Source organism: Elaeis guineensis, chromosome 6 (genome assembly GCF_000442705.2).
Source record: "Elaeis guineensis isolate ETL-2024a chromosome 6, EG11, whole genome shotgun sequence".
Lineage (NCBI taxonomy): Eukaryota > Viridiplantae > Streptophyta > Magnoliopsida > Arecales > Arecaceae > Elaeis > Elaeis guineensis.
In genome coordinates, this window is record NC_025998.2 from 128,082,089 (window position 1) to 128,108,775 (window position 26,687).

Below are 26,687 nucleotides of genomic sequence, written 5' to 3' on the forward strand. Positions count from 1 at the left end.
TGCATGCATGATGAGCTTATAACTTGTTTTATTATATGCTCTATGAAATATTTATTTTGCAATAATTATTATTTGCTAAATGATGCATTATCATAGAAAACTTATGCTTGATCCGGTAAGGAAGCGGAAGTCTACTTACTGAGCTAGTGTAGCTCATATTCTTTTTGTTTTCTCTTTTATGTACAGAAAAATAAGGCTAGGATCGAAGGAAAGAGAATCCAAGCTTGGAGATCAGCAAAGCAAGTTTAAAATTTTGCTCTAGGAATTCAGTTTTTGTTTATGGATTGAAGACATTATGAATTTTAAGACTTGAATTATTTTATCTCTGGATTTAGATGCTCTGAACCAGTTTTGGTTTAATTAAATAATTGAATTGAACTTTATTATTATCTTTATTTGTGATACACCTGTCATTATACTTAAGAAGATGAATTTTGGCTTCGTGTTATCGTGGGTCCATCCCTTGGTAGCATGGCCGTGTTATGTCCGGATTTGGGGCGTGACATTTTATGGTATCAGAGCCAGGTTTAATCAAGGATAGAACTTAAAACCTAACAGTGAGTAGCTAGGTTATGCATAGTTAGACTTTGACTTAAATTATTAACTGTACTGTAACTCTGTTATAAAATAACGTAATAATGATTGACATTTGAATAGGAAGCGATGAGCGATAGGGAGGGCGAGACTTTGGCAAATATGGCCGCTAGGACAAGAGGAACAAGAGGAGCAAGACTGACGTCACGAGGAGCTGACAATCAACCAGCTGAGCGGGCTCCTGACGCACCGGCCACACAGGCAGATATTGCTGGTGTATGTCAAGTGGTGGCTCAGCTTATTCAGCAGCAGGCACAGACTGCTCCTCGACCGACATTATCTATGGAGTCATACTATGAGAGATTCAGAAGGCTCAACCCACCTCTATTTGAGGGTGGATCTGATCCTATGGCTGCAGAGACCTGGATTCGAGAGATGAAAAGATGTTTGATGCCCTACAATATCCTGAGAATGTGAAAGTCCGATTAGCCATTCCTATGTTAAAAGGAAATGCCGAGTTTTGGTGGACTGCAATAAAAGCTGCCTATGGGAACAATGATGATCAACTCACTTGGGAAGAATTCAAAGAGATATTTTATGACCAGTACTTTCCGGGGACAATGAGGTTGGTAAAAGAAAATGAGTTTCTAGCCTTAAAACAAAAGGATGATATGACGGTGCTAGAATATGCTAACAAGTTTAATGAGCTAGGCCGCTTCTGCCCCCAGCTTATGGAATTCGAAAGGAGTAAAGCTAACAGATTTGAACAAGGTCTAAGATATGGAATTCGATCCCGTCTATCTTCTCATATTTTCAATAACTACAAGGACGTACTGGAGCGAGCTTTGAAAGTGGAATCTGAATTGAAAAGAGCAGAACTAGAAAGAGGAGATAAGAAGAGACCGAGATCAGCAGGAAATCTAAAGGATCAGCAGAAAAATTTCAAAAGTAATAACTCTGATAAGAAGAAAGAATCTTCATCCTGCTCCTACTGTGAAAAAAATCACAATGGACCTTGTCTCAAGAGGATTGGAGCATGCTTCTTATGTGGTGAAAAAGGACATATGGCTCGTGATTGCCCAAATAAGAAAAGAGATGACACTAGATCTAACAAACCAGTTGATCAAAAACAAAAAGAAAACGCACGAGTGTTTACTTTAAACCAGCAGGAGGCCAATGCAAATGATCAAGTGGTGACAGGTATTATCCCAGTCAATTCTATTTATGCTCGTGTGTTATTCGATTCTGGCTCTTCACACTCTTTTATATCTCTCAAGTTTGCTACTTCTTTGAATTGTGTGCCTGAAAAACTAAATAAACCATTATATGTTAGCACACCTTTTAAAAATATTATTGTTGCTGACATTATTTTCAAGAATTGCATAATCCAAATAGAAGAAAAAGAATTAGCAGCAGATTTGATTCAGCTAAATATGTATGATTTTGACGTTATTCTTGGGATGAACTGGTTATCTTCATATCATGCACATATTGATTGTTTTGGAAAAAGAGTGGTATTTCAAATTCTGGATGAACCGCAATTCTTCTTTCAAGGCGAAGTTCATAATACGGAATCCAAACAATTTTTGGGTATTATCTCAATTATGAACGCAAGAAAACCTTTAAGGAAAGGATGCAAAGCATTTTTGGCCCATGTAATAGACGTCGAGAAGGAAAAGATAAAGCTGGATGATATCCCAATTATCAAAGAATTTTCTGATATTTTTTCAGATGAACTACCAGGATTGCCCCCAGAGCGTGAAGTTGAATTTAAAATTGATATCACCCCGGGAACCGGACCTATTTCAAAACCTCCTTATCGGATGGCTCCCGTAGAGTTACGAGAATTAAAGGATCAACTGCAAGAACTTTTGAATAAAAATTTGTCCGGCCAAGCACATCACCTTGGGGAGCTCCTGTGTTATTTGTGAAAAAGAAAGATGGAAGCATGCGATTATGCATTGACTATCGGGAGTTGAACAAGGTAACCATAAAGAACAAATATCCTCTTCCACGAATAGATGACTTATTTGATCAACTTCAGGGTGCTCAAGTTTTCTCCAAAATCGACTTACGATCTGGCTATCATCAACTAAGAATTAGAGATGAAGATGTACCTAAGACTGCATTTAGAACCAGGTATGGTCATTATGAATTTTTAGTAATACCCTTTGGACTAACCAATGCACCGGCTGCTTTTATGGATATGATGAACAGGATTTTCAAGCCGTATCTGGATCAATTCGTTGTTGTTTTTATTGATGATATCCTAGTGTATTCTAAAAATATAGAGGAACATGAGAGACATTTGAGGATCGTGTTTCAGACCTTAAGAAAAGAGAAGCTCTTCGCCAAGCTTAGCAAGTGTGAATTCTGGCTGGATAGTGTTGTCTTCCTCGGCCATGTAATATCCAAGGAAGGAATCTCAGTCGATCCAAAGAAGATAGAAGCCGTGGTAAATTGGCCTCGACCGACTAATGTGACGGAAGTAAGAAGCTTCTTAGGCTTGGCTGGTTATTATAGAAGATTCGTCAAGGAATTTTCCCAAATTGCAATTCCTCTGACTCGCCTAACTCAGAAACGAATAAAATTTGTATGGAGCAGTGAATGTGAGCAGAGTTTTCAAGATCTGAAGCAAAGATTGATATCTACCCCAGTTCTTACCCTACCATCTAATGAAGGAGGATTTGTCATCTATAGTGATGCTTCTAAGAAAGGATTAGGTTGTGTGTTGATGCAGAATGATAAGGTCATAGCTTATGCTTCTCGACAACTAAAAGCCTATGAGCAGAATTATCCGACCCATGATTTGGAATTAGCAGCTATTATTTTTGCTTTAAAGATTTGGCGACACTATTTATATGGAGAATCATGTGAAATCTTTACTGATCATAAAAGCTTGAAATACTTATTTACTCAAAAAGAGCTGAATATGAGGCAAAGAAGGTGGCTTGAACTATTAAAGGATTATGACCTAAATATTAAATATCACCCTGGAAAAGCTAATGTGGTGGCAGATGCACTTAGTAGGAAGTCTTCAGCGAATGTGATGACTCTGCTATCCTTTCAGCAACAAATTCTTAGGGATCTTGAAGATTTGCAAATTGAAGTGACTTGTACTGATATTAAGAAAGTATTAGCAAATTTGATGGTTCAACCAGCATTGATCGAACAGATAAAAGTGGTCCAACAAAGTGATATTCATTTATGTCAGATTAAGAAGAACATAGAGAAAGGGTTACGAACTGAGTTTAGACTACATACAGATGGAACTCTTTATTTTGGGAACAGATTATGTATACCGGGTGATCCTGAACTAAAAAGGAAAATTTTGGAAGAAGCCCATAAATCTCGTTTCTCTTTTCATCCCGGTAGTACAAAGATGTATAGAGATTTAAAACAACTCTTCTGGTGGAATGGAATGAAACGGGAGATAGCTCGATTTGTATCTCAATGCTTGGTATGCCAGCAAGTGAAAGCCGAACATCAAAGACCTGCTGGTCTGCTAAGACCATTAGAGATACCAGAATGGAAATGGGAACATATCACGATGGATTTTGTTACTGGACTTCCAAGGACAACAAGAAAAAGCGATGCTGTGTGGGTGATTGTTGACCGACTTACTAAATCAGCTCACTTTCTACCTTTTCGAGTTGGCACTCCGCTTGATAAGTTAGCCCAGATGTATATTGATGGAATTGTACGTCTGCATGGTGTTCCAATAAGTATTGTATCTGATCGAGATCCACGATTTGTATCTAGATTTTGGAAAAGTTTTCAAGATGCCTTGGGAACAGAATTGAGGCTTAGTACTGCATTTCATCCTCAGACCGATGGCCAATCTGAAAGGACAATTCAAACTCTGGAGGATATGTTAAGAGCTTGTGCTTTTGACTTCGGAGGACATTGGGATAATCATGTGGCATTGATTGAATTTGCATATAATAACAGTTTTCATTCTAGTATCCAGATGGCACCCTATGAAGCCCTATATGGAAGAAAGTGTAGATCCCCTCTGTATTGGGATGAAGTGGGTGAAAAGAAATTAATTGGTCCCGAGTTAGTTCAAGATGCCAGAGACAAAATTTATCTAATCAAGAGAAGACTCAAGGCAGCTCAGGATAGACAAAAGAGTTTGGCAGATAGAAAAAGAAGAGAATTAGAATTTCAGGTCGGTAATCATGTTTTTCTAAAGGTATCACCTACTAAGGGTGTCATGAGATTCGGGAGGCATGGCAAGCTGAGTCCGCGATATATTGGATCTTTTGAGATTTTAAATCGAGTAGGAGATGTTGCATACGAACTAGCCTTACCATCAGATTTATCCAAAGTACACAATGTCTTTCATGTTTCACTACTGAGGAAGTATGTACCTGATCCAAACAGTGTGATAAAGTATGAGCCATTGCAAGTTCATGAAGATCTAACCTATGAAGAATTTCCTCTGCGAATTATTGACCGAAAAGAGCAAGTTCTAAGACGGCGTACCATTCCATACGTAAAGATTCATTGGAGTAATCATGAAGAGAGAGAGGCTACGTGGGAGCTTGAAGACGATATGAAGATGAGATATCCACACTTATTTGAAAATGAAGGTATGTTAAATTTCGAGGATGAATTTTTTTTTTTTAGGAGGGTAGAATGTGATAATCCGACCCAATTGAGGCCCAAAACCAGCTCAAAGCCCACCCGAAAGAAAAAAAAAAAGGGAAAAACAGAGTAGGAAGACTCCCGATCGGAGTCTTCCTCTTCTCCGATCAAAAATCGAAGTCCTAGGGCCATTAAAAGACCCTAGGACGAACCCTATAAGAAACCCCTCTCTCTCCTCTTTGGGTAGACCCTTCAGTCGCCGTCGATTGCCAGAGATTTCCTCCGATTTTCCCATTTGAAGCCGTGACTCCTCGACCCGTGTTCGCCGCGATTTCTCGCCGGTGGGGGTCACCGGAGGTTGTGGTAAGGTCTCCCTCCTCTCCCTCTCTTCTCTCCCTTCTTTTCCGTGCCGGTGAGCACGATGGCCGGCGACGGGTGTCGCCGGATTTAGTTAGAGAAGAAAACCCCCTGTTCGCCGCCTCTTTCCTATGATTTTCCGACGCCGACGGTCAAGCCGACCGCCGGCCCTGGTCTCTCCGAACCCGGGAGAGTCGGCCGCTGCCGCCGGCCACCACCGGCCATGAGATGGCCGTGATCGGCCGATCAAGGCACGGGGACCTCAAGGTCCCCTGTTTCGGCCCAATGAAAGCCCGGGAAGAAGAAGAAAAGAAAAGAAAAGAAAAGAAAAAGGGAAAAAGAAAAAGAAAAGAAAAAGGAAAAAGAAAAGAAAAAGGAAAAAGAAAAAAAAAATAATAATAAGAAAAGAGAAAATTTTCCACTCTCTCCTCTTTTTTCCTCTCTTTTTCTCTCTCTATTGTCTCTCTCTAAAAAGAAAAAGAAAAAGAAAAAGAAAAAGAAAATATATATATAAATATATAAATAATAATAATAATAATAATATATATATATGTGAGAGAAAGTTTTTCTCATCTCTCTCTTAAGTCTTTCTCTCTCTAGAATTAGACTTTTTCTCTCTACCTTCTCTCTACATTTTCTCTCTCTAAAATTTCTTCCTATTTTCTCTCTCTAGACCTTTCTCTCTCATTATGGATTTCATCACTCTAGGGTCATTCTCTCTCTCTGATTACATCACAAACCCTAGGATAAACTCGAGATGAAAATATGATGATCTAGAACTGCTCCGAAATTCGTGCAGTAGATCGGATCCCGATCCGATTCTTTTTCAAAATTGATAATATCAATCATGGTTAATCTATATTAAGTCACCTTGATATGACCTCTGATGATCTCAATCATGATTGCCATTTTTAAAAGATACGAAGATTCTCTCTCCACTTTCTCTCTCTACTTTCTCTCTCTACTTTCCCTCTCAAAAAAAAAAAAAAAAATCCTATGAATCCCTTATTAGGCTATCTTCTTCACTTTTAGGGACCTATGACCTTAAATCAGATTAGAGCCGAAGGAGGAGATTTATTGGACTGATTATCAAATCGGTCATTTCTTTATATTATGTAATTTTATTAAAAAATATAAAATTTATTAATGATTTAATATTTTAAATAGGACTGTCTGATTCTTTTAAAGAAGATTAAAAGGTCCTGGACGATCGAGGTAAGTAGATTTTAAGCTCCTTATTTATTTTGAAATGATCATGCTTTTATGTAAAGAATTGCTATTGATAAAATCATAATTTTTCATAAAATAAGGATCGGCATATGTGATATGAAAAAGCATGTTTTATTATGAGCATTGATTTTATGAATATATCTTATGAAAATAGCATGATTATGAAGCATGAATTTCATTGTTTTTCCATCTGTGTATATGTATGCTTTAAGAAAAAGATATAAAGATTTCAAAGGCTCTCAGATGGCTATGAATGAATCCCTTCGGGAAGGTCGACATCCGGAGCTAGCATCCACACGAAACATGGCCCTGCCAGCGGATATAAAGTTGGCACAAGAATTAAGAACTCTGTCGATTAAGAAACATGGCCCTGTCACGGGTATAATAGTGACCTTAGCATGAATATCTGTGAGCAATGTTTTGAAACATGACATGAATACATGATGAAAATGATTTACGATTCATAATTGTGAAATATACATGATTTATGCATGCATGATGAGCTTATAACTTATTTTATTATATGCTCTATGAAATATTTATTTTTGCAATAATTGTTATTTGCTAAATGATGCATTATCATAGAAAACTTATGCTTGATCCGGTAAGGAAGCGGAAGTCTACTTACTGAGCTAGTGTAGCTCATATTCTTTTTGTTTTCTCTTTTATGTACAGAAAAATAAGGCTAGGATCGAAGGAAAGAGAATCCAAGCTTGGAGATCAGCAAAGCAAGTTTAAAAATTTTGCTCTAGGAATTCAGTTTATGTTTATGGATTGAAGACATTATGAATTTTAAGACTTGAATTATTTTATCTCTGGATTTAGATGCTCTGAACCAGTTTTGGTTTAATTAAATAATTGAATTGAATTTTATTATTATCTTTATTTGTGATACACCTGTCATTATACTTAAGAAGATGAATTTTGGCTTCGTGTTATCGTGGGTCCATCCCTTGGTAGCATGGCCGTGTTATGTCCCGGATTTGGGGCGTGACGTAACTGGCTGCAGTGTTACAAAACTGACACTAGATTACAGCAGATTGCACCATTCACCAGAAACTGGTGGTCAAACTCATTATAACAACGCAGTGCCTTTTTCCGCAAAAAAAAAAGGAAAACACATGCAACAACAACAACTACTACTACTACTTTGGATTCCCTCACCACAGGAAAACCAACCTCGGACCTGTGACACAACATTGATTTTCCCAATTTTGGAGCTGCTATAACATCAAATACTACTATTGTGATAGCCCAGCAGCCCAAAAAAAAAAAAAAATTGATGAAGACTCCCACAGGGAGTCTTCTTCTCCCGACCGGCTCCTAATCGGAGTCGGAAACCTCACCGGAGAGGAGTCAAACTCCTCTCCTTTGGTTCTATTTAAAGGGGAGACCCTTCTCCCTTCTTCCTACCAAAGAATCCCGGGGCAAAACGGCGGCAATCGTCGGAAAAATCCCGCGGAAGACCGTCCCTGTGCCGTCCAATTTCTCGCCGGAAAAGCTTCGCCGGCGATGGAGGTAAGCCTCCTCCCCTTCCTCTCTTCTCCCTTTTCCTTCCCGTGCCGATGTGCACGCTCGCCGGCGACCGGAGTCGTCGGATTTTGTTGCGGAAGTAACCTTCATTTTTTACTGTTTTCTTGGATTACCGTCGCCGGTGGTCACCGCCGACCACCGGTTTGGCTCTCTTCTTATCGACGAGTCACCCCTCTCCTGCTGACGGCCGCCCCACGCCGGCTGCGCCGCCGGCCGGCCACCCAACGAGGGGACCTCAAGGTCCCCTGTTTCAGCCCAAAACAAGTCCACGGGAAGAAGAAAAAGAAAAAGAAAAGAAGAAGAAGGAAAAGAAAAGAAAAAGAAAAGAAAAGGAAGAAAAAGAAAAGAAAAAGGAAAAAGAAAAAAAAAAGAGAGAAAGAAAGAAAAGAAGAAAGAGAAAAATAAAATTAATTAATAAATAATGGGATAAATAATAAAATATAAGAAAGAGAGTTTCTCTCTCTTTCCTCTCTCTCTTCAGCCTGAACTAGTATTTTCTCTCTCTAGAATTGGACTTTCTCTCTCTAGAATTCTCTCTCTAGATTATCTCTCCTAAGATTTCTAGAATTTTGAGAAGAATGATGATGAATTTAAATGATTCTCGTAATGAATTTTTGATCTGTGATCGTCGGACGATACACCGACATCCACTTTGATCAGATCAGGTATTTTTAGATTTTATTTCTCATGATCTTATTGAATTATCCACATGATAATTTTAGCATGATTTGATCTGATCGATCAGAATTTGTTGAATCATATTGTCTGAAGAATTCAAGATGAGTTTTCTCTCTCTAGAATTTTCTCTCTCTAAAATATTCTCTCTTGATTGATTCTCTCTAAAAAAAAAAGAGGTTAGTGAATGAAGAAATTTCTTTTAATAAGTCTGATCTGATTTTAATGAAGAACCCTGATCTATGATTGTCAGACAGCGTACTGGCACCCACCTTAATCAGACTATGAATCTTTAGATTTGATCATCCATGATTCTGATCTAGCCATGATTTGATTTGATCATGTTGATTTCACCAATTGAGATATTGGACCAATTGTAATGTTGGATTGTATCACCTGATCAATTCGAATTGTACCTCATGAATTCTCTCTTCTCTGATTTTCTCTCTCCACTTGATTTTATGAAATCGATGAAGAAATCTCGATCCTATCACTTCGAATCCGATTTGATCTGATAGTCAAACTTTGGATCGTTTAGGTCCTAATTAGATTTTGATTTGATGAAATTAGATGATCGGACCCAATCTAAACCGTTGAAATATGGTATTCGTATTCTTTCTAATTATTGAAATTGATTCTGTATAGGATTGTGGATGTTTGATCATGGGATATCGCGATATGATCTACGAACAAAATTTTTGGAAGAAAATTTATAGAATTATGTGGATTTATTGGAATACGTTTGAGGTAAGTAATGTTTTACTTTTTCTAGATTTATCGGCAAATTATAATGTATTCTTCTGACATAATTTGTGAAACGATGCATGAATTGGATGAATGGTATTTTGTTATGAAAATATCTTATTTGAAATGTTATGATGAAGCATGATTGAATATATTGATTTCATGATGCATTATATTGATTGATTTCGATACTACATGATTATATGTTTTATTATCGAAATTAGAATATGAAACATGATTTATGAAGAATTATGATATAAGAAACAATAAGAATTGACAACCTGACTATGTAAAGGACCCTGCCAATGGGGGCATATACGTTGGCAATTGATTGTCCTGAGGGTTTATGTCGTCAGTGAGACCAGCGATATGTCGCCAGAGAGACCAGCGACAAACCGCCAGCGAGACCAGCGGTTCCAAAGGATATGGCTGCCAGATGATTCGCAGCCTACCGCAAGCAGATACGCGGTATTATGACCCTGCCACAGGAAAAATATGGTCATAGCTCATGGTTGACGAAAAGAAATTGAAGAACAAAAAAAAAATTGAAATTTAGAAAGAAACTTGAATTTTCAAAAAAAAAATGAATTTGGCATGAATTATGTTGCATAATTGAAATTGATTTCAAATTGATGAACTCTGTATACTTATTTTCTATAAATAATGATTTACTTAAATACCTGATGAAATCTATTGAAAAGTGATCATTGCTTACTGGGCTGTCTAGCTCATTACTTCCTATTTTATTGTTTTTACAGATGTTGAGGAATTAAGATGATACAAGATATGAATAAAAGAGTGATCAGAAGCAGAATCTTCATACTTTTATTTTGGGTTGAAAGGCTTATTGAATTTGATGCAAAGCCTTTGAATTGTTGTTGAATTTATTGAGATATTAAAGAATAAAAAATTTAGGTTGTTATATTTTAGATTTAAATTGTTGACTAATTATTCCGCTGTTATTTTAGGATAGTATGATAAGATGCCTTGCATGCTTATGGGAAGAGTTTTCTATGAGTATGCGACGGTTGCCATGACCTTCGATTCAAAATCTCGGGTCGGGGGCGTGACAATTAATATGGTATCAGAGCATAAGTGAATGAATTATGAAATATAGAATCAGATATAGAATGGGTGTAAGTGGATAAACACCAGGGACATTATGGTGTAGATCTTTAATGATTGTAGTGGAAGAAATATTTAAAAATTTTGATTAAACATTGAGATTATGTATAAAAGGATCGCAAGAGATTATGACATATAGAATTTAAAATATGATGGATGATCTATTGATCATGATATGATTAGTTAGATCTTGATCGAAAGTAATCACAAAAGGATTGACATAAAATTTTATTATGCATTGTGGTTATTAATTTGATCATTGGTTATTCAAGTGAATCGTAAGTTCAAATTTGATGTGAAAATAATACTATGATATTACTTCTAGTTGAGAAGTTGACTATTATTGGCAAGATAAAGATTTGATAATAAAATGTTATTCCAGAATGGGCTAAGAAAGTTTTTTTTATGATGCTTGATTGGAATATTTATCGAAATTGAATTTGGTATGTGGATTATATATAAAGTGGCATATTAGGATGAATGCATATTTAGAGATATTGCAAAGAAGTCTATTTCTTATTGATGAAATTGATTTTGAGATTGTAGGATATTCATCGTACTGGAATCTTTAATCATCATCTTTAGATCTAGAAAATAGATCTTATTATGTCTCTTGGAGACTACCTGATGTATATGAAATTTCAATTTAAAGATTTCGTATCTAAGTTGATCAAGAGATTTTCTGATATTATTGTTGAGGTTGATATTTTTTAGATTAAGATCTGATTTATATTTATTTCAGATCAAGGGATCCATGTGAATTTACAATTTAGAAATTTTGGATTTAGAAATTGATATGAAGTTCCTTTGCTTTTGTTAACGAGGTCCCTAATTGAATCTATTATTAAATGGAGATTTGATTTTTTTGAAGCTTGTATGATTATTATGAAAGGATATTTGATAGATATTGAAGATCCTGATGATAGAAATTTTAGAAAAAAAATAATGATTTGAAGTTCTTATATATTAAGATTATGTCCAAATTTGGTGGAGCATCGAAGTATTTTTTTTTCTTCATTAATTTGACTTATAAGGATTTTTGGTTTGAAAATTTTTGAATTGAATTGATATAAGAATTGATATTTAATTCATATTGATTATAGTAAATCTATATGATGGTTTAAATATGATATTGGACTCAAGGGTTAATCAAGATTATTGTACACCAGTAAAGGTATGAATGAGAATCGAAAGTTAATCTTTGACTTCAATTGAAATTTGAAATTTTAGATCTTTTCTATTGATAAGATAAAGAAATAATTTGATCAAAATTTTTTTGGTGAAGCTAAGAAATTTTGATTGTTAGATCAGAGTGCGCAGCGGAAGCATGGTAATCTGGATTACTTTGAGTAAGTCAGGAATGTTGATTCTTTGAGTTAAAGAATTATAATAAATGATATAGTTTGATACAAGAAATTCATGGATATTAGAAAGAATAATATTTTAAAATTTTGAATTATTTTAGATATCCTAATGTGATTTTTAAAAGTAGAACTTCCACCTACTATGCTATAAAAATAATTAGCATCCTAATTCTAGGATGAGTGGACCATTGATTTTTGATTTTAGATTTAGAATATTTAGAGATAAATTTTCTCTATCCCAGAATTAAATTTTATAATTCTCTATTTATTAGGAAGAATTTGAGATTGTTTATTCGAATGATGATTTTGATCTTAGATTATTATACTCAAATATTTATCTCCAGGGTATAATGAAATTTGAAGTTTGAACTCTTTTGATCATTATTATTTCTCTGACTGAATGAAAAAGATTGAGGTTATCTATTGATATTGACGATTGTTTTACAAAAGATGGATTGGAGTTATTTATAATTTAATTTGATAATGAATCGATTAATTAAGAGTTGCTAATGTTTAGATAAAGAAAATTGATATACTTACTTAGAATAGAGACATTGATTTTGATTATAAGAAAAATATAGTTTTGATTTAGATCAAATTTTGAGTTATTGATTTTTATTATGGAATGACTTAATGATAAAATTTACTTCAAGAATTAGAATATTTAAGAGTTTGAGGGTTTGAGTAAGAAAATTTTGATGACTAGAAATAGTGATATTGATTCAATCAACAATGGTGATATTGATCTTTATGAAATGACTTAATGATGAAGTTGCATCAAGAAATAAAATATCAAAAGTTCAAGAATGAGATTGAAATGATAAATGTTCAACCTTTGAAAGTACGAATAAGAAAAAATATTTTTGAATTTTGATTGATTGGGATATCATCAAATGATTCACATAAGTATGTTTTTCCTATCTTATGATGGGTTGAAATTAAGAGTGGTAAATATTTTGAAATAAAAAAAAAAAATGAATGATGATGATGAATGAAGTTCTTATGCAAGAATAGAGACATTGATCTTTTTCTATTCACAAGAGATAGATTTGATTTTAATTTGAGTCATAAGATATTGAATATTAATTTTTACAGGAAATAAGATCATAATTTCGAAATCTTGAAATATTGAAAATCTTTAAGATGGTGATCTTGATAAATAAGAAAATTGATGGTTTCGTTCAGATCATTATTTGATATATTTACTTTTTCCTTATGGAATGATTTAAGAATGAATTTATATCAAGAATTAGAATATTAAAATATTTGTGGATGAGATTCAAGTAAGAAACTATGAAGACTCAGGCAAGAAAAATTTCGAGGACGAAATTTCTTTTAGAGGGGAAGAATGTGATAGCCCAGCAGCCCAAAAAAAAAAAAAAAATTGATGAAGACTCCCACAGGGAGTCTTCTTCTCCCGACCGGCTCCTAATCGGAGTCGGAAACCTCACCGGAGAGGAGTCAAACTCCTCTCCTTTGGTTCTATTTAAAGGGGAGACCCTTCTCCCTTCTTCCTACCAAAGAATCCCGGGGCAAAACGGCGGCAATCGTCAAAAAAATCCCGCGGAAGACCGTCCCTGTGCCGTCCAATTTCTCGCCGGAAAAGCTTCGCCGGCGATGAAGGTAAGCCTCCTCCCCTTCCTCTCTTCTCCCTTTTCCTTCCCGTGCCGATGTGCACGCTCGCTGGCGACCGGAGTCGCCGAATTTTGTTGCGGAAGTAACCTTCATTTTTTACTGTTTTCTTGGATTACCGTCGCCGGTGGTCACCGTCGACCACCGATTTGGCTCTCTTCTTATCGACGAGTCACCCCTCTCCTGCCGACGGCCGCCCCACGCCGGCTGCGCCGTCGGCCGGCCACCCAACGAGGGGACCTCAAGGTCTCCTGTTTCAGCCCAAAACAAGTCCACGGGAAGAAGAAAAAGAAAAAGAAAAGAAGAAGAAGGAAAAGAAAAGAAAAAGAAAAGAAAAAGAAAAGAAAAAGGAAAAAAAAAAAAAGAGAGAAAGAAACAAAAGAAGAAAGAGAAAAATAAAATTAATTAATAAATAATGAGATAAATAATAAAATATGAGAAAGAGAGTTTCTCTCTCTTTCCTCTCTCTCTTCAGCCTGAACTAGTATTTTCTCTCTCTAGAATTGGATTTTCTCTCTCTAGAATTCTCTCTCTAGATTATCTCTCCTAAGATTTCTAGAATTTTGAGAAGAATGATGATGAATTTAAATGATTCTCGTAATAAATTTTTGATCTGTGATCGTCGGACGATACACCGACATCCACTTTGATCAGATCAGGTATTTTTAGATTTTATTTCTCATGATCTTATTGAATTATCCACATGATAATTTTAGCATGATTTGATCTGATCGATCAGAATTTGTTGAATCATATTGTCTGAAGAATTCAAGATGAGTTTTCTCTCTCTAGAATTTTCTCTCTCTAAAATATTCTCTCTTGATTGATTCTCTCTAAAAAAAAAAGAGGTTAGTGAATGAAGAAATTTCTTTTAATAAGTCTGATCTGATTTTAATGAAGAATCCTGATCTATGATTGTCAGACAGCGTACTGGCATCCATCTTAATCAGACTATGAATCTTTAGATTTGATCATCCATGATTCTGATCTAGCCATGATTTGATTTGATCATGTTGATTTTACCAATTGAGATATTGGACCAATCGTAATGTTGGATTGTGTCACCTGATCAATTCGAATTGTACCTCATGAATTCTCTCTCTGATTTTCTCTCTCCACTTGATTTTATGAAATCGATGAAGAAATCTCGGTCCTATCACTTCGAATCCGATTTGATCTGATAGTCAAACTTTGGATCGTTTAGGTCCTAATTAGATTTTGATTTGATGAAATTAGATGATCGGACCCAATCTAAACCGTTGAAATATGGTATTCGTATTCTTTCTAATTATTGAAATTGATTCTGTATAGGATTGTGGATGTTTGATCATGGGATATCGCGATATGATCTACGAACAGAATTTTTGGAAGAAAATTTATAGAATTATGTGGATTTATTGGAATACGTTTGAGGTAAGTAATGTTTCACTTTTTCTAGATTTATCAGCAAATTATAATGTATTCTTCTGACATGATTTGTGAAACGATGCATGAATTGGATGAATGGTATTTTGTTATGAAAATATCTTATTTGAAATGTTATGATGAAGCATGATTGAATATATTGATTTCATGATGCATTATATTGATTGATTTCGATACTACATGATTATATGTTTTATTATCGAAATTAGAATATGAAACATGATTTATGAAGAATTATGATATAAGAAACAATAAGAATTGACAACCTGACTATGTAAAGGACTCTGCCAATGGGGGCATATACATTGGCAATTGATTGTCCTAAGGGTTTATGTCGCCAGCGAGACCAGCGACATGTCGCCAGAGAGACCAGCGACAAACCGCCAGCGAGACCAGCGGTTCCAAAGGACATGGCTGCCAGATGATTCGCAGCCTACCGCAAGCAGATACGCGGTATTATGACCCTGCCACAGGAAAAATATGGTCATAGCTCATGGTTGACGAAAAGAAATTGAAGAATAAAAAAAAATTGAAATTTAGAAAGAAACTTGAATGTTCAAAAAAGAAATGAATTTGGCATGAATTATGTTGCATAATTGAAATTGATTTCAAATTGATGAACTCTGTATACTTATTTTCTATAAATAATGATTTACTTAAATGCCTGATGAAATCTATTGAAAAGTGATCATTGCTTACTGGGCTGTCTAGCTCATTACTTCCTATTTTATTGTTTTTACAGATGTTGAGGAATTAAGATGATACAAGATATGAATGGAAGAGTGATCAGAAGCAGAATCTTCATACTTTTATTTTGGGTTGAAAGGCTTATTGAATTTGATGCAAAGCCTTTGAATTGTTGTTGAATTTATTGAGATATTAAAGAATAAAAAATTTAGGTCGTTATATTTTAGATTTAAATTGTTGACTAATTATTCCGCTGTTATTTTAGGATAGTATGATAAGATGCCTTGCATGCTTATGGGAAGAGTTTTCTATGAGTATGCGGCGGTTGCCATGACCTTCGATTCAAAATCTCGGGTCGGGGGCGTGACAACTACTGATCTGGTCCAGGCCATCCAATAGTCAATAAATTGCTTTTGGCTCGTTCATCAAAAAAAAAAACAGTCAAAAAGGGAAAGAAAAGAAAAGAACCATCAGCATCTGTCATCACTGTCCTTCATCCTCTTTGAGGAGAAATACTGTTGTAGAATCAGTTTGCCATCTATCATCAGTAGAATCACTGTCATCTCTTACACCATGCTGGTCAAAGGGAGGTTAACTGTTGCAACTCACTACTGGTAGAGTTGATATCATTTAAGTATACTCTAAATGGCATCGTAACGGTTAACACTTTTTGTTAGCATCTATCTTGAAACAAGCACATAATGCCCACGGCACCTTCCAGCTACAATTTCTTCCTACAACACTGATAGGTATTGGGCTTCATTATAGTGATGGTGTACATGGCATTTGAAACTAAGATCTTAAAAAAGGAAAAAGAAATATTTGCATTACTACCATATGGGAGAAAAAAGCCTGCATATATTTCAGCTCACAACCAATAAATGGCCTTCTTCTCTCTACTCTTTGTTTGCTTATTTCTTTATCACTTACCATCCAAGTAATCTATTGTCTCCTTCAAAGGCCCATTAGAGATTGCGAGGACCATAGGTGATGCAATGTTTCAATGGTTCAGAGGTCACTGGAAAAAGCTTATCCTAAATGAATTTGATGTAAAGACTACTCTAAGAGCCCTGGGGCTCTTCTGATGTCTCCATCAATGATGAACTGCCTCTTTATCTCAGTGATGATTGTTTTCAAACAATACCAATCCAAGTATATTTCCAAAAAGAAAGAAATATTTGATTATGGCGTTAAACTGGTAGCCCAATTCCAATGTGGGTATTTCTATCAGTCCCAGGTCATTTCTCAAAACATAAAATTGATGGACAACTGAACTGAAAATTTATCTTCAATTTCAACAAAACGCATAGAAATAAGTTCTTGATGCTAGCGTATGTCTCAAACCATACAACTAGAGTCTCTCCATTTAGAAGATGATTGGTGTAAAGACTAACTAAGCTTATAGCTAGGAACTCATTAGTCCAGAGAACTCTTTATGAGGGAGGTAGAGGACTCCATAAGCGTTATCTTTATGTTGCAATGCCTAACTATCATTTCACAAATTTCTATAATGACTTGAAATCTAAATGCCTTGGATGCCCCCTATTCCAACCCACCAAACCATCGTACATACTTGGAAAAATATTATAGCATTTGCATTGTCAGAGTTCTATGCATGCATTTTCCTCAATATTATGTGTCTTCAAAGTGAATTGCATACTAAAATTCATGCATGAGTTACCACTTCTTAGTCTGGCACCCATAGAAGTTGTTGTGGTATAAAAGAGAAGGCATCATTAGTCTCATATTGGTTGTGAGTCAAGAGAGACTCCAACTTATGTAGAAAAAAGATCACTCTTTCCATATAAAATAACTTTTGAAGGATAAAATCATGAGGCCGATGGACCAAAGTGAATAATATCTCACATGCCGAGCCATGAGCCGTTAGTCACTATAGTAGTGCGGTAAATAAGAGATCATCCTTGCAATTATGGGGCTCCCCCTTATCCATACATAGTCTGTGATTAAAATAAAAAGGAGAGCATCCCATCTATACACAAACTCCCTCTTGACTAGGGGACTATGTTATGAGGTAGAAGGACGGACATTCTTAATCCCATATTAGTTGTAAATCAAGGAGGACTCTGACTTATATAGTAAGAAATCATCCTTTTCACGTGAGGTATCTTATAAAAGATAAAATCATGAGATCCATGAGTTAGAGCAGACAATACCTCCCAAGCCATGAGCCCTTGGCTGCAACAGAAGTAAATATTCTCATTCTAAACCATAAATAGGAATCAAAGTTCTTTCTTTAGTAAGTTATCAGGAAAAACCCCTTACAATAGGAAGATGATTAAAGATGTGAAAGCCTTTATTTGGTCAAGTAAACTCCTGAGAATAAAGTTATCTTTATCTACATCCATACTATCTCCACTGCAATGCACATAATACTCTTGTAAAGTTGTACTATGACTTGAATAAAGCAGATTGCTCCCTAATTTCTCTACCTTAATGCTAGAGAATGATATGGTGGTAGTCAATAGCTTTTAAAATTACACAATTAACACATGTTCAGCATGTTGTGCATGTGTGCATTCTATTATGAATCATGTATTGCACGGCGCATGGACGTAAATCTTCATGAAAGCTTTGAAGACCTATCATGAGTAATCGATTGCAATAACACCACATTCTTTTCTTGATTGTATCCTTGAGCGAGTGTCACAACTTAATATCTCATCCAAAAAAGTTAGTTAGAAGATATTATTTGAGTTTTTTGATTTTGTTTAAGTATTCAAGATCTTCCAAATGAATGACAAATGTGGAACTAAATATATATTATACGAGTCCCACATACTCCTTCTGGCATCCTTGCCAAGTTAAGGGTCCAAGTCTATGCAAATCTTTTTTCTTTTTTGAAAGAGAGAGGGGGTTAAAACAAATATATTAAATCAATACATAACATGAATAAATACATCCATGAGAATCAAAAAATAAAATATTGAAAAACTGAATAGAATGATTAGCTATCAAAACTCATAATGTTGAGTCTGTATGATTGGCCATATAAGATGCTATGCGAGACCTCAAGAGCAAATAAAGAATACACCATTTTTCAACAATCCTGTAATAGTTATGTAGGCTAGAATCAACAAGAGGTGGATTAGTTCACATGGGCTATGGATTTAGTTGGCTTTGATATCCTTTATAATAACCAGGATCTCATCCAAAAGACTAGTCGAAATGTATTATTTTGAGTTCCTTAGCATATATAAAAAAAATTCAAAATTTTTCAGTAAATAATCAATATGGGACTAAATATATACTTATACAAGCCCTCATGGGCAACTAAAAGAATTGGTAGTTTTCGACCAAACCATGGGATCTACTAAACATTCCTTAAGGATTCCGAAACTTGGAACCAGTGATTAAAAGCACCTTTTTTTTATAAAACGGATTATTTATACAACTCTAGTATGAATACAACCTATAAAATTACAAAAAAGGATGTCCCAAAATGATACCGGTAAAATTGAGGCATTAGTCCAAAGGCCTCTTCTTGAGTGCTCACTTATAAAGTTGGCAACCTGATCTATGAGACTATTTGTCTTGTGATAGATATGTCTGATGTCTATAGAAAGGCATCCTAGCAACCTCCAAATATCACGAATAAGTGAGGGTATAGCAGCACCCCCCCTGACTTTGCATCCAACCCACATCATTGCAGAGTCCTCTTCTACTACTAACCGATCAGCTCCTAGAATCAGCCTCACAAGAGTCATGCGATGCCCTCCTTTCGAACCTTTTTAAGCCTCTTTTCTTTTGCAGTCTTTTATCCATTCTTTTTTGATCTGAGAGGATTATCTTTTCTCCCTATCTATTTAGAGTTGTCAACGGGCTGGGTCCAGGCCCGAGATTCGTGGGTATTTACCCGATAGGTCCGGATTTGGTACTAGCATCAGACTTGTTTACTCGGATCTGGATCCGAACCCGATAAACCATAATATAAATGGGTAGGGTCTGGATATTTAATACTCAGACCCGATAGATCCGAAACCTAAATAATATAATACAATAATATTATATATATATTAAAAATATTTGAGCCGTTAGATCAGAGATCCAACGGCCTAAAATTTTCAAAGGGCAAAGAAGTCCTAATGACTGAGAGTTTGAGACTGTGATCCCAATTCCTACATTTTCATTCTCAGATTCTTCCATCCCTCTCTCTGTCTCTTAGTCTCCCTCTCTCGGTCTCCCTCTCTCTGTCTCTCAGTATCCTCGATGGCACCTCTCCCTCCCCTCCTCTCCCGCTCCAGGTGCCCTGCCTCTCTCTTTCTGTTGTGAGATCCGCTCGCCATCGATCGAACCCCGACACCAAAGCCGTGGACGGAGGAGATCCACTTTGGGAGGAGATCCTCTCTCTCTCTCTCAGTCTCCCTCTCCCCCTCTCTCTATCTCTAAGTCTCGCATTCTCTTTCTCCGCTAAAATTTCTCCACCGAGATCCGATCTCTCCGACGGCATCAAGCCCTCCCTCCTCTCCTGCTCCCGACTTCTTCTCTCTCTGTCGAGATTTGATCTCCTCTCCGCCTCTCAACCTCTGCCGCTGCCTTCCGCGGCTCTGCTGCTCCGCAACCCCTCCCTCTGCCTCACATAGTCTCCACCGCCATTCAGGCTGCCTCTCCCTCTCCATCGTAGTCCTCCGTCAAGATTCGATCTCTCCACCACTGCCCTTCACCGTCCCGACTTCTTCTCCCTCTCCACCGCTCGCCGAACCCCGACACCAAGGCTGCCTCAGCTGCTGAGGTCTGCCGCACCCATTAGGTATTTTTTTGAGATTTTGATTATAAGTTTCAGATCTCAGAACTGGGTCTGGATACCCAAGACCCATTAGAGTCTAGGACTGGTACTTCAAGGCCAAATCCATCGGATATTTGGGTCCGAATCCGATATCAGTAACTAAGATCGGGTCGGGATCTGGATATCCAGATTCTGACCCAAACCCAACCCATTGATAGGTCTATCTCTATTTGCTATCGTAACATAAAGGAATCAATTTAAATTAGATTAAATTTGGGTCCTCCATTGGCATATTTTTCTAGCAGACTAGATGATTTTCCTGTGGTCATAGCATCAAGAAATTTCATGCATTAGGAGAAAATAAACTCCAATGGGTCATGAGCATATACTTAGCTAAAAGAAGTGTGTTGTAACTGGGATAAGCAAGGATATCAATAGCACAATCATAAATTATTTCATTCTCAAGCGAATTAAGTCCAACCAGATGCAAACAATATAATTACTGCTGTTATAATTGATTATATGACCACATAAAGTTTACGTTGCGAAAAAGGATGACATTGGCCGAATCTAGACAAAACATATGCAAAATTTGAGATAAATTTGAGTTGATAATTAATAAAAAATAATAGAAAATGATGTTTTTGAATGGGTCCATTAATCCCAAACCATGACTTCTGAGCTCTAATGATTCATTAATGCAGAATTGTCAACACACAACCACCCAAAGGGTGGCTAAAAATGTAATAAACATCCTTGGTTTTCAAAAATATACCACTTCGGTCCTCTGACACGGCTCACTTAGTACTAGAAAAAAAAAAAAAAATTTTTGAGAGGGGGTTAATTATATCCCTCTAGGCTCTTTATACAAGAGGCTCGCCTGCCTCTTTTCCGTTGTTCCTCCGTTCCCAACCCTCAATTCCCGATCTCCAGCCGTTCTTGTTCGAACCGAAGAGCGAGGTAAGAAACCCTAACCGTAGGCCTGTGCTTTTAGTAGCTCGACTCCTCGTAGATTCGCTGCATTTCTATAGCCATTTATCCGTAGATCTCACTTGGAATCTCTCAAGAAAGGGCTTTTTTTTTTTTTTTTTTGCTTTTAAGGTTCTGGGTTCCGATTGAGATTCTTATTTCGGTTCTTTGTCCCCGATCTGATGTATCCTCGCAGGATTTCGCTCGTATCTTAGCTTTATTGGCTTAATTTTGGATCACCGGATTGCATTCTGAGGTTAAATTGTTCTGAATTTCCTCTTTTCCTTTGTTTCTTTGGTGGCTATTTTCTTGTATTTCTTGTCGTTTAATGGGACATTTGGCGCGATTTGTGTTGTGGGTAGAAATCGTTGGTTTGACTGTGTCTATACATTTTTTTTTTTGGGAAATGCTTTGATGCTAAATTCCTTGTTTGAAAACTGCGTAACAACCACCTGGAGTGGTCGTCAGCTCAAATATGGCTATAATGGAAGCAAATCTAATATTTAATCTTACTATGATTGTGTTCTTGAAATTTTTTGCTTCTTATCTTTTTATTCTGATCGGTTTGATTTAGTTGGGAGGTCTTCGTTTTGATGTGCACCATCACATATACTATTAAAGAATTGTTTATTTTTGATTCTATGTTTCTGGTTGCATTTATTCTCATTTTTTGCAAAGTGGAGCACCTGGGCTGTGTTTTCAAGAGATGTTTAGAGATTTTCTATGTTAACTACTTGCTCCGTATGTCTGAGATGCTAAGTGACTATTATTATTGTAAAAGACTTTATTGAATTCCTGCTAGAAGCGAATCCTAGCTAGCCTAAATGTCCAAACAAAAGAGGTCTATACTTTAATCTATTCTGTCTGACTTTCTTCTCCACCTCAACTTTTAATGGAAGACAAAACAAATATTCATCTTTTCCTTTGGTGCTTTCTAGTCTCTCTCACTTGTTTATATGGAAGGGTGCCATTTCTGTAAATGCAAAACCATTCCAAATTGTCATAAGGACATGAACAAATTTACTACTACTTGTTCTATCTGAAAGTTCAAATCTGTTTGATAATCAATCACTTCCAATTCTATTTTCTGTAAGCATGATCAACTCTTAGAGGTACTAATGACCTCACATGTGATTTAACAAAAGAAGGAAAAAAGGCAAATGGTGCTCTAGATCCTTTGGCTTTTCTAATAGCTAATGAATCTTTTAATGGAAGTAAATTATGTTAAGATTAATTTCTCAGTTTGTATATTCGTAGGCCCCCAACATGATTCTTCAGTTAATTTGATTCCCACTCTTAAATCTTCTTCGGGAATTCCATACCTTGGAGGAAAAGGAACAAACATATAAGACATTGACTGTGAGATAAGCTTAAATAAGATTCAACGAATTGTGCAGATTAAGCCATTTGCTAAACTAAGGTGAGCCCATAAATGTCAGCTTTAGCCTATAAAAAGTAGATCCATGACCTCTACACCTAGGTGATCCAGTTGCACATAACTCTGTGTTGATGTGAAATTTTGTTGCATTTTTCATAACAACTTTGACACCTTTCCTTGCATGAGTATCCTGTGTTTACCTATTACTTTTACGGGGTTTTTTAAGGCTAGGCAGGAGATTATGTATGATTTCATTTAGCTTCCATACCTTGTAAAGCTTGTAGAAAGGTCGCTTTGATGCTGCCTAATCACTCTCACTTGTTTGAATGAACGGGTGCCATTTCTGTAAATGTAAAACCATTCCAAATTGTCATAAATACATGAAAAACTTTACTACTCCTTGTTCTATATGAGAGTTCTGATCTGTTCAACAATCAATAACTTGCAAATCTATGTTCTGTAAGCTTGATCAAATCTTAGAGGTACTTAATGGCCTCCCATGTGATTTAACAAAGGAAGGAAAGAAAGCAAATGGTGCTCTAGATCCTTTGGCTTTTCTAATAGCTAATGAATCTTTTAACGGAAGTAAATTATGTTAAGATTAATTTCTCAGTTTGTATATTCTTAGGTCCCCAACATGATTCTTCAATTAATTTAATTCTCACTCTTAAATCTTCTTTGGGAACTCCATACCTTTGGGGAAAAGGAACAAACATATAGGACATTGACCGTGAGACAAGCTTAATTAAGATTCAACAAATTATGCAGTTCAAGTCATTTGCTTGGCTAAGGTGAGCCCATAGATATCAGCTTTAGCCTCTACAAAGTAGATCCATGACTTCTACACCTAAGTGATCCAGTTGCATATAACTCTTTGTGTTGATGTTAAATTTTGTTGCATTTTTCATAATAACTTTGACACGGTTCCTTGCATGAGTATCCTGTGTTTACATATTACTTTTCCTAATAATTCTTTTACTGGTTTAGAACAATAAAATTTCCAAATGGATAAGGATGATTGAAAAGGCTCGGAGTCGAAGGTCCAAATAGGAAAACATCGCTTGAACTTATGCTTAACAAACTTCTTAGATAACTGAAGGTCAAGCCACTACACATAACTGGATCATATCTACTATGTATGATATTTTGTGTGATCATAATAGTTGTTTATAAAAGAAGATCAGATCCCTTGCAGATTGAAGGTGGATTACAAAGTTTTGTCTAAGAAAGCATGCTGAACTATTCAACTTTTCTTTTTAGTTCCCACAATACGCTAATGCTTACACGATTTGAAAAAGAATCTGTGAGTGCCTTAAAGCCCTTAATACCAGTTTAGTATCTTCTTACATTCATTTGTGACAAAGATTGGAGGGAAGCCCTTGCAGGAAAAGGGCTTGGTTTTATGTGGAATAATTACAAGGAGAGAGAGAGACCTAAGGGTTTCTTTATGAGATCTAAGGATTTGAAGTAGCTTAAGTGAGAACTTAGCCCTTTATTGCTGAGGATTGTGGAAAAGTTTTATGAAGTTAATCCCAAGTTATAAAGTCTTACTGGCTGTAGTTATGCTCTTTAAAGTAGAAACTTCTGTTGTTTACAATTACTGAGTTCAGAGAGCTATGCAAGAGTGGGTCACCTAGAACTCTTTCTAAACAAGTATGGAGAAAGGATGAGACAGCTCTATCATAAGTGTTTTCTTCATTGATATAAAAAATGATCTGTCTGCAGAGTTCCAGTACTGCAATCTTGTGCCTCAATTATAAAATTCCCAATAATGCAGAAGGTAGAAGAATCAATAGATTTTTATTTCCCATCAGGTGATTTCATACAAAGTGCTGTTATCTTTTCACCCCCTTTGAAGGATATACGTTCTTGCTTCTTTTTTCTCACTTTTTTGATCAGGAACAACAGCAGAACCATTTGCCATTAGATAATGCACGGGCACATTCTAATACTTATTTCATTTTCACTACATTTGCACACCTGTTTTGTTGGCAAATCTTGGATTCCTATGCTTCATTTTGGAAATGATTATATATTAAACTTCCATCTTCTGAAAGTTTGGACTACTTTATTATTAGAGAATGGGTCGTGGTGTAAGTAGTGGAGGAGGGCAGAGTTCGCTGGGCTACCTTTTTGGGAGTGATGAGATCCCTAAACCTGCTGGAAGTCAAACTCCAGCTGCTGATGACACTGCACGTCCCCAAAAGCCTTCTGGTGCTTCAGCACCTGCTGATGTCAGCAAGCAGACTCCAGCAGGCATCCAAGAGAAGACTGCAAACAACTACCACCGTGCAGATGGCCAGAATTCTGGCAACTTTCTCACAGTAAGAGCTCAATTACCTTAAGTTGGGCTATTCCCTACATACTGCTGCTGCGCTGTTCTCTGTTTGATGCATTTCATTTATCCTCACTAATAATTCCTAGCATACTCTTTTGTCTTCGCAACTTCATTTGTCTGTTACCTTGTAAATTGATCCGTGACCATCATTGACCATGAACTATGAGCCTTATTTTTCATTTTCCTTCATTCGTCTTTAGCTATGTCTATACCCCTTATTATAGCAAACTCCAAATTCATGACAGAAATGCATATTAGCTATGTAAAAATATATCTGCATCACCTGTGCTACGTAATTTTATGCTGAGACATTTCTATCTTCATTAGTCATGACGGAGATAACTGTTGCACATTGGAAGAACAATCTCTCCTTTTCTCGGTAGAGCTAGTTTCCACATATTGATCTGTTTGACTAATCCCTTGTATAATGCATATTGGGGGGAGCAAATAAAACAATTTCACTGTCCGCTTTGTGCGGTTCCTGAAAGGAGATCGTCAGTCTTCTTACGTGTTGATCAATTAGTAAGGTTCTTTCATTTGTGCATATCAGGCAAGATAATACTGGTTTTCTTTCACTACCTGCTTTGCTGAGTTCCCAGGAGATTGTCGCTCTTCTTGCGTGTTAATTAATTAGTTAGGGTCTTACATTTGTGCATATCAGGAAAGATGATACTGGTTTTCTGTTGTGCAGGACCGGCCTTCTACCAAGGTTCATGCTGCTCCTGGTGGTGGTTCTTCCCTCAGCTACCTCTTTGGCGGTGGTGGCAAGTGATGAAATCATCGCTGGTTAGAACTGCAAGAATGTATTGGAAAGAGTGAAGAAACATTATCACTGTTCAGACCTGCTGGTTCCAAATAAACAATGTTCGCATGCTGTTTTTGGAGATTGATCATGTACTGTATGACTGTACAAACTAAGATGTTTTGGTGGGAATTTGTTTGCCTGACTGATGAATAGACAAGAAAACTTCATCCCTAAGTTGAAAGCATGTTTCTTCATTCATTGTTAGTATTTGTTCTCTAAAATTGGTGTGGTTCTGCACTGTTACTCGATTATTATCGCATGGTATTTTATTTTCCATGGAGTTGTTCTCTGCGTTCTGCACTGTTACTCGATTATTATCGCATGGTATTTTATTTTCCATGGAGTTGTTCTCTGGCATTAAAGCAGGTAGATTCTATGATACTCTATGCCACACGGCCCATGGCGTACTGTTTGACCAGTTTTGATCCAACCACAAACTGTGTGGCCTCAGGTTGGACGGGACAGGATAACGGAGCTCGCTCTTTCGTTAGAGCTCTGATTTTACACACGTCTCATATATGATCACCTGTAGCGTGGGTTAATATAAATCCTGTTAA

At 36.4% G+C, this 26,687-nt stretch overlaps 2 protein-coding genes across 3 annotated transcripts; both read left to right on the forward strand.

Moving 5' to 3' along the window:
* Positions 1–663: 663 nt before the first annotated feature.
* LOC140858842 (uncharacterized) lies at positions 664–24,918 on the forward strand. The gene is given in 6 exon segments (XM_073260126.1): positions 664–967; positions 970–2,419; positions 2,638–3,560; positions 4,317–4,705; positions 24,713–24,767; positions 24,887–24,918. Coding segments are annotated over 6 exon segments (3,153 nt in total).
* Positions 21,461–26,328, forward strand: LOC105046670 (protein SPIRAL1-like 1). 2 transcript variants are annotated; one of them, XM_073259816.1, is made up of 4 exons: positions 21,564–21,600; positions 21,806–21,865; positions 25,066–25,311; positions 26,017–26,328. In XM_073259816.1, exons 3-4 carry the CDS (start codon positions 25,069–25,071, stop codon positions 26,095–26,097), a joined length of 324 nt encoding a protein of 107 aa, XP_073115917.1. In that variant the 5' UTR covers positions 21,564–21,600; positions 21,806–21,865; positions 25,066–25,068; the 3' UTR covers positions 26,098–26,328. The 2 variants fall into 2 exon arrangements, with proteins under 2 accessions (XP_010923629.1, XP_073115917.1); XM_010925327.3 differs by lacking the exon at positions 21,806–21,865 and having other exon boundaries at positions 21,461–21,600.
* Positions 26,329–26,687: the final 359 nt, after the last annotated feature.